The 8934-nt window shown below is 44.4% G+C and overlaps 1 protein-coding gene across 1 annotated transcript; it reads right to left on the bottom strand.

The window, feature by feature from the left end:
* Positions 1 to 673: 673 nt before the first annotated feature.
* Positions 674 to 2255, bottom strand: LOC310798108 (inhibin beta B chain; the record flags this gene model as incomplete). Its single annotated transcript, XM_083660601.1, has 2 exons — positions 674 to 1434; positions 1913 to 2255. The coding sequence occupies 2 exons, from the start codon at positions 2253 to 2255 to the stop codon at positions 674 to 676; spliced, it is 1104 nt and encodes a 367-aa protein (XP_083516727.1).
* Between the last annotated feature and the right edge of the window lie 6679 nt (positions 2256 to 8934).

Here is an 8934-nt window from a genome sequence, read left to right as displayed (position 1 = left end):
TCTTTAAAATGGCAGCATTTTGGCAAGGTATAGGAAAGGGGCACGAGTAGCCTTGGAAATACAACAGCTCTGTGAAACAATAAGCGTTGGCAGATTGTTCTAGGTGGACATTGTCACTGCAACACAAAACAGACGAAAGGAAGCCATTGTGCTTTTGAAGAGCCTGAAGTGTTGTCAGTTCTACTCCCAATTTCCTGAGATCCATTAAAATCTTTACTGCATCCTTGAACCGAGTCCCAGCAGCAATTGAGAAGTACAAAATAAATATACATGAAAGTAACATTTTTGAGCTATAAATTTAACATTGGTTGGAAGGCTTTACATTAATACGCTCTTTTTACTTTTGTAATGCATTTTTGGTATAGGCCTATATATCTTTGCTATTCTGGATAATAATAGAAAAATACAATATATATAATAATCCAGAATGTTGAGCCTGTCTTTCTGACTGAAACGCTCAACTGATTGTGGGCATCGACATGGTATAGACATTTCACATTTTGTAGCCAAACTTCAGAAGTGTCAGAATGAGTTTCACATCCTTTGAACATGTCTTTATGTCTGTTTGTCTGCCTGTTTATAACGTGCTTATGATTCGTTTAGTGCTCTGCATATAATAAATGCAAATGCACATTAACTTACAGTAACTCCTCTCTGTTTCTCTGTCTGTGGTCTATGTGCATCCGCAGGACTCCACTATCATGTCGGGGACGTCGCTTTTGATGATGTTGTGCTGTGAGTTGAAGTAGACCATGGAGAGGGGCTGGCGCTCAGTGGGAATGCAGCACGACGATACGGCCGTGTTGATGCCGTTGACTTTCAGCAGGCTGAAGACGCTGGCGTGGAACGAGGAGGCGATGCCCGGGGAGCCGGACAGGTGCTGGGGGCACTGACCCATGCAGTAGTTCATGTGGTAACCCTCGGGTGCGATGATCCAGTCCTGCCACTGGATATCCCTGAACTTGACGTAGAAGTCCCTCTTGCAGCACACGGTGACTTCGTCGCCACAGCGCAGTGAGCGCTTCCTGAGTAGGTGTTTGGGGCGGTCGTCGCGGAGACGCACCTTGGCCACCAGGAAGGGCCGGTTAGTGACGTCGGCGGGGTCGAGGGAACACAGGTTCTTCCCGTCCTCGTCACAGCTCACCTCCAGACGCAGCCGGTGACGGCCTCCGTCCAGGAAGGCTTGCAGGGTGCGGGTGATGGGGAAGGTGTGCCAGTTACTCTGCTGCACCTCCAGCATCTTCTCCATCACCAGGGTGCGGTTAGAGCCTGGAACCCCGCCGTCTGCGGAGAGGAAGACCCGGGCGGGGAGACGGGAGTCCCGGTGAGGGTCCTCAGAGGAGCGGGCGTGGATCCACAGAGAGGACTGGAGCACCTGGATGCTCTGGCCGCGCTCCTGCAGGAACTGGAAGGTGAGGCCGTCACCATTGTCATCTAGACCAGACAATCGCAAAACACACATTGTGGACGTGTTAATTGGTTATTTTGGAGATTGTAAACTGTTTCACACAATCAAATGGTCAAGTCATTTTAGACTAATCACCTTGCTTGCTAAATAGAATAGCAGTTGTATGTAAAAAAATAAATATTGTCAAACTGATTCCAGCTGTAGTTAAAAACATTTCTTCTTATGGATAAACAATGAACATTAATATTTTGCTTCCAACAACCAAACAGACTTTGCAGACATCACATAGCCTACTATCCATAACAAAGGTATAATCTGCATATTGAGGACAAATGATTCATATTCAACCACTTTATAAGAAGATAGTAGAATAACTATAATAACCCTGACCTCATTCTTGGTGTATTTTACGCACGGACATAAAATGCACTCATAGGCTTATGTAGGCTATTTCAATGCCAAAGAAAACCTGGCTGTACAATGGAAATCGAATTTCAAACTTACCTATATCTGCAAAGCTCAGTATTTCATATCCTCCTTGGTCTTTGGTTGGTATATTGTTCTCCAGGTCAGCGCCATCCTGCCTGACGCGTCCTGAGTGCAGTTTGCGCAGCGCTGTGAGGAGCGCCACCCGAGGCACGGTCTGAGTGATGTTTGGTCTCTCTTTCAGGTGTAACTTATCCAAGATTTGTTGCTTTGCAAATTCTATCATCAGTCTTTCCTCGGCGTCCTTCTCCATCGCCGGCAAGCCACAGGACGCGCAGCCCGGGGAGTCACCAGCCCAGAGACCTTTCAACAGCAAAGATGCCAACAACAAAAACGTTGGAAATACACAGGACGGCAACATCCTGGACTCCTTCGGTGAAGTGAACATGTGCGTTTTTGTGCTCAGCGTGCGTAAAAAGAACGAATAAAAAGCTTGAATGCGCGTTTGGTTCTGTTTCTTTCCCTGAGTTGTTCTTTGGCAGTCAGAAGTTTTTAAGTGTTGTGAGAGGTCCGCAGCTGCAGGTGGACACCGTGATAACAGGAGTTGAGAGAAAGGAGTGGTGTTTCACCCACCTGATGGTGGAGATATCTGGGGTAATCCACCAAAACTGGTGACACGTTGGAGGGACGCACCAATGAGCGCACCGGGACATCAAGGAAATTACTGGCAAAGCATCTCTCGCCCTTTCACAACACGCACGCACGCACGCACGCACGCACGCACGCACACACACACACACACACACACACACACACACACACACACACACACACACACACACACACACACACACAGCAGCAGCAGCAACAGTTGCGATGGCCGCACTCACCGTGTATTAATACTGACGATAGCTAAAGTCATTAATTAGCCTGGTTTAACATTTCAGGAAGAAGTAGGCTATGAAGGCTGTAGCCTACAGCCTGGCTATACCTATGACAGCATACACACGTGAGTGCCACGTTGCCTTTTGACAACGATTCTGCCATCATTCTGACCGATCAAAGTTGAAGATCCGTGCACTTTACCCCAGTTTACAGATACCTACGAGCCTAACCCAACAATTAAATGTCACTTGGAAACGTGCTGAAAATGATGGGAAATGGCTCAGTTAGGGTGGGGGCAGCAGTTTGAACACGTTCTGTCATGTTCCCTGAAGGGCAGCATAGCCTGATGCCTCATGTCATGGGCGTGTGTATGTGTGTGTGTGTGTGAGAGTGAGTGAGTGAGTGAGTGAGTCAGGGGGGGGGGGGGGGGACTTTTTGTCATGCTGCTGTTTGTACAAGAAGACCATTCAAAGAGCTGGCTAATAATGACACATTATTTTTGAATAGCAAGCAGAGAGAACATGTCACTGAGCACTTCATAGGAACACCTGCACACCTGCTTTTACAGCCAATCAAGTGGCAGCAGTGCAATGCCTAAGATCATAGAGATACGGGTCAGCAGCTTCAGTCCATGTCATCACATATCGAGCATCAGAATGGGGTGGGGGGGAATGTGATCTCAGTGACTTTGACCATGGCCCTGGTTGCTGGTGCCAGACGGGCTGGTTTGAGTACTTCTGAAACTGCTGATCTCCTGGGATTTCCACACACAACAGTCGTACTTAATACGGAATGGTGCGAAAAACAAAACAAAACAAAACAAAACAAAAACATCCGGTGAAGCGGCAGTTCTGCAGACTGAAACACCTTGTAGATGAGAGAGGTCAGAGGAGAACGGCTTTTGGCCAGACTGGTTGGAGCTAACAGATAGCCCTTTTTACAACTGTGGTGAGCAGAAAGGCATCTCAGAATGCAATACAGTAGAGCTACATCCAACCATGAGGTGGATGTCACTTTGGCAGCCGGTTGACCTGAGCTGAAAGCTGATACCTATACAGTATTGTATGGTGCAATACGTGTAATAAAGTGCACTGTGAGTGTACAATCCTATAATAAGAATGTCAAGTGTCTCTGTGTGTGTGTGTGTGTGTGTGTGTGTGTGAGTGAGAGAGAGTGAGTAGAAAGTGTGTTCTGCCACAGCTATGCCATTTTACGTGTGATCACACTGAATCTTTCAAGAAGTGTAAAGACTAAAGAGCACACCCCTGCGGGTGACCTAACAGAGGCAGATTTTTGGTAGGCAAAAATGAGTGAACACCGGTTCAGAACCATGGAGAGCTCCATTTGGCACCTGAGTGGAGGAGCACATGTGAGCGGAGTTGTAATCAGCCAGTGAAGTGGATATGGACCCTGTGGGGAGAGAGAGGAGAGGCTGCATGCCAGCTCTGTGAGCGAGGCCTGAGTGACTGCATGGCCAGTCACACAGGGACAGGTATTTAATTTCTGCTAGGGTAACATACAAATGTGTGAATAAGATGGGGGGCCAGCTAACATAAGACAATATTTGTTGTCATATCAGGCTAACTTGTCCTGAACAGGTATAGCCTATTATCTTTTTGTTTCCTAATGAAAATCACTAAGGGGCTTTTCACACTGCACCTTAGCCCCAGGCTAAGGGACTCCGTTAACAGAATCCTAGTGAGCTGTTAAACATACACACCCATGACATTCTCCTGAAAATACCTTAATACTCCTAAAGTTAGTGGTAGCTGCTCAGTGATAAGTTTATTGTGACCTTTTTGTATGTTATGTTTTATAGTCACATCACTATACAATTCATACTATTCAGGATAGGCTGTTCCTCTTTGGCATTTGTATAGTATCCTTCTGTATGCCGTTGACTGACAGTTTTTTTTTAAATTAGCCTAGGAATGAATAGTAGTACTTGGCTGCCGACATGTGGAGTATTTTAGGAACTACAACAATGATAAAGTAGCTAGTAAATTGAAGTTTACTGCACTCAACTGCCCTCGTTACTAAAAATGCATAGGGTACCTTCGTCCTCATAAGTCAGGCTATTTGTAGTCTATGTGTGGTTAATATAGGCTATATATATGAAGATAAAAAATAAATAAATAGTAAAAAGTCAGTTAGGCCACATGACTAGATACCAATATCTGACTGATTTGGTTAGCCTGGCCCTACTACATGTTTTGATGGTTTTTTTTTTGTTGCCTACCGTATGTAAAGGTAGCCTATAGGAAAAGCCTCTATAACTCCAGATGTGTCATTTAGCAGCTTCGCCCTTTCTTCGATCAATGTTTCAAAACCATGCATGCAAAGAGGACAATTGTCCTAAATGTCAAAATGTGTAGTTTACCTACTGTCTCCTGAACACTAGTAGCGACTGCTGTCAAGTGCGCCCCGCTGACGTAAACTATCAGTGAGGGAAAAAAAGTGACGCTGACATACAGCAGCCGGAGCCGAGAGAGGGGGAACAGCGTTTTCTTTCTTTTTTTCTTTAATTTGGGTCCTTTATTCTTTGGTGTTTTTGTTATTTGGCTATTAATTAGATTCCGCGTAGCCGTTTAGCTTTGACTGCCTTCAATTGGCCCGTAGCGGCAGTTAACGGTCCATGCCCCTCTTCTCTCTCTCTCACGCGGCGCTGTTTTGACAGTCGGGGTCGCAGTGAACCATCACAAGCAGCACAAGCTAGCAACACCATTATATTAGCATCGGTAAGTCATTCGCGGAGCTAAGCTAGCTAGCTAACCATTCTAGCTAGCACCCTCCTATTTTGAGCCCTCCTGTCAGTGCTGCTGCTGGTACAGTTTCATTACGAGGTTGACCCGCCGCTGTAGCTGCTCCGTTGTTGTTGGCCAACCAGCTGTTGTTACTCGCTTAACAGTCAACATTGACGGTTAGCATTGTTAGCGCTAGGTAAGTTAACGTTGTCGTACACAGAAAAAAGAAAAGGCTAGCAAGCAGGCTAACATTAGCTAAGGTAGGTGGCTAATTATACCGTACTCGCTAGTAGAGGAAGCAAGCTAATGCCGTGAGCTAGCTATTGTTAGCGTGTGTGTGTTAGCTAATGTTTCAGTCGGCAGCACTGACCACATTACCACCTGTGCTCCACAGACACAACTCCCAAGACTTCTGCACACGGACTCGCTAAACAGCCAGCGAAACGGTGAGCTGAACCTCACTATTATTAACTTTACTGGAGGTTGGTTATAATAGTCCTTAAGTCAGATAAGGCAATCCATGTTTCCCAATTCCTGTGAGATGCGCCCATGTTAACGTTATATCCATCTAGCCTTAGGTGACAGTCCTAAAGTCCGCATGGGAAACAGGTGGATGCGTACGTTGTCTTGACTGCGTGCCGTGCGTGGCCAAATTGTTGATTTAGTTGAATTAGTGACTTAGTAACTGTTCTTGCCTTATGATGCAGGCAGCCGTGTGTGTTCACTGGTTGTAAGATGTTGATCTTTTATGTTAAGGGGAAGGTGGCAATAACAAACCCATACCATGGCTGGGTATTAGGCTGCTGATGAATGGTTATTATGGACATCCTACTCTAGTTAGTATGGTTGTTTTAGAGATTAGTCTACAACTTTGCTACACTGTTATGATGCTGGTTATAACTCCACTGCAATGAAGTCTTGTTCTTGTTGTTTTATGGGCTCCTAAACCTTTTCTGCCCCATCCAGATTTAGTTAATTTAGTATGGCTCTTTAGTCTACCCTCTAGGCCATAATTGTTCTTTAGTTTGATGGGATTCAACATTAACAAGCATGTGACTCATTTTGTGTTTTTGACCCATAATTCATAAAACACCCATGTTTCATCAAATCGGTGAACATTTGCGAGGAAGACTGGAATAAGAAATATTTGACAAATAATCATATCTCTCTCTCATCTCTGTGTCTTGGCTGTACGTTTTGACACTTGAGCCTAAAATAGGAAGAGTGTGTCTAACAAGGTGGGGTCACGCCACAGACTGTTGGAGCTCTGATTCAAACATCTGCTCTGGGTAACCGGCATGTGTGACTGGAAACATAAATTATGCATATTAATTGGCATAGACCAGGCCAATGACGTCTAGGATTGGTAATTGTCAGGCATGGACTGCCACCATGATTACATTGGATACAGATTGTCTTGAAAATGTCACCATTTAGCCTACTTCCTCTTTCATAGTGTTCGGAATGAGATCAAGGATAAGTAAAGGAGTTAGAGACTACTGCAGGGATGACATATTTTTGTAGGCTTACCCAGAAGTCCCTGCACTTCCTGGTTCCTACGCGTAAAATTACGTGGGTTTTTTGTATGGGGATTTGGGTTAAATGCATGAAATAAGGTCTGTGGTTAACAAAAGTTTATGAAACGGCTAACTTTGTGTTCGGCAAGACAATCTTCACAAATGAAGACCGCTTTTATGAATTTTGAAGCGTTATTTGTGAAGATTATCCTCCTGAACACAAAGTTCGCGGTTTTATTAACTCTTGTTAAGTTAACCACAGATCTTATTTGAAGCATTTAACCCACATCCCCATACAAAAATCCCATTGACTTTTACACGTAGGAACCAGGAAGTGCTAACATCCAGGTCTTCCACACTCATTCCTGTGCTGCTCTATTACCGTACCTTACTGAACAAGATTCGATGTTTTGGACAGAAAGTACTGGTAACGCGCATGTCTCTTTTTGTATCAGAGACTGGTATGGTATCTGCATCTGTATGTCAGTCATATATCTTTTCAGATTGCAGATGAAGGGGCAATGCATTTAGACTAGAGGTTTATCCACCACAGCAGGATCTGAGTAGGGGAATCATTGAATCAACAGCCTGCTGTTGCTAAGGCCAGTCATAAGAAAGATAGAGTATCCTGCCTGCCTGCCAGCATGTTTCTTCCTTATGCTCTGCACCTCGCTCGCTTAGCTCAGACTTTCACTAGCTATCAAACCATCTAGCATTGGTGGTTAAAGGCGAGTTTCTTCTAGTTCCAAATTTGTATGTGTTCTCAGTTTGACAAGTGTGAGATTTTCTCAACCGATTACAAAAATGTACGCTTATTCATTTTGTTTGTTGCAAGATGCATAACTGTAGCCACTGTATTTGCACGCCTACAGACAGAGCATATCATCATTTTATTGAATAAAGATACCCTGCTTGTTTTTACTGTATTAAATATTTAATACAATATTTATACAGGGTAATGTTTCTCAATATAGGCATTTGTTTTTACACTGTATTTTACAAGCTGAAGCCATTCAGATTGGCAGCTATTATCTAATAAAAAACGTGATCTCTGTTAGTTTTTCGAGCAGGTATCATATCTGCCTCTGTCTCTGAATCTGTGTTTGCAGCAGCAGCAGCAGCAGCAGAAGAGTGGCTTTTTCTAGAGAGATTTGAAGGGCTATTTATAGATCTCTGTCAGAGCATCGAGCGTGGTGCTGTTGCTGCTGCTCCTCTCTCTCCCTTCTCTTCACCACTCCTGCTTCTCTTTCACCCATTCCCTCTCCATCTGTATGTGTTTCCTTTCCTTTTCCTCTTCCCTTTTCTTTATATTGTTGCTCCTTGCTCTTTTCTGCCATCGGTCTCTTTTTTATTACCGTTTCTCCATCGTCTGTTACCGTCTCGATCCTCCATTGCTTGCTTGATGTAAATTATTGATCGGAGCAGAAGGCAGGTGACTGGTTGCGTGGCTTCAAGTCTGGCCTCAGATTGGGCATGGCTGACTGACTGACTGACTGACTGACTGACTGACTGACTGTTAGGGGTGGGGGGAAAAATCGATTCACCTAAGTATCGCGATTTTTAATGTCACGATTTTTTGGATCGATCTTTTATTCCAGAATCGATAATCGCAAATTAAAAAAAAAAAAAAAAAAAAAATTTTCTTTTTTTCTTTTTGGGTGCTTGCAGTCAGGCCACTCACTGAACAGCAGGCCAGGCGCCGCCTACTGGTTTACTAGTGGTTTTATTACTTTATTAGTTAGTCTGAAGTAATAATTACAGACTTCAAACGGCCCAAATCTGGCTTCAAACGGCCCAAATTTCACGCGAGTTGGCCCATATCGGCCTGGCCTGCTTGGTATCTAATGCCCGGCCTGAATTATGATCCCAGTCCGCCCCTGTTTTTAACTATATCGCCCAGCCCTACTCATGATATATAATATACAGTCTCTAGTGTATGATTCAACTTTTCCCA

The sequence above is a fragment of the Poromitra crassiceps genome (assembly GCF_964638095.1).
Source record: "Poromitra crassiceps genome assembly, chromosome: 25".
NCBI classification, from domain to species: domain Eukaryota; kingdom Metazoa; phylum Chordata; class Actinopteri; order Beryciformes; family Melamphaidae; genus Poromitra; species Poromitra crassiceps.
This window is presented reverse-complemented; position numbering and strand designations above follow the sequence as displayed.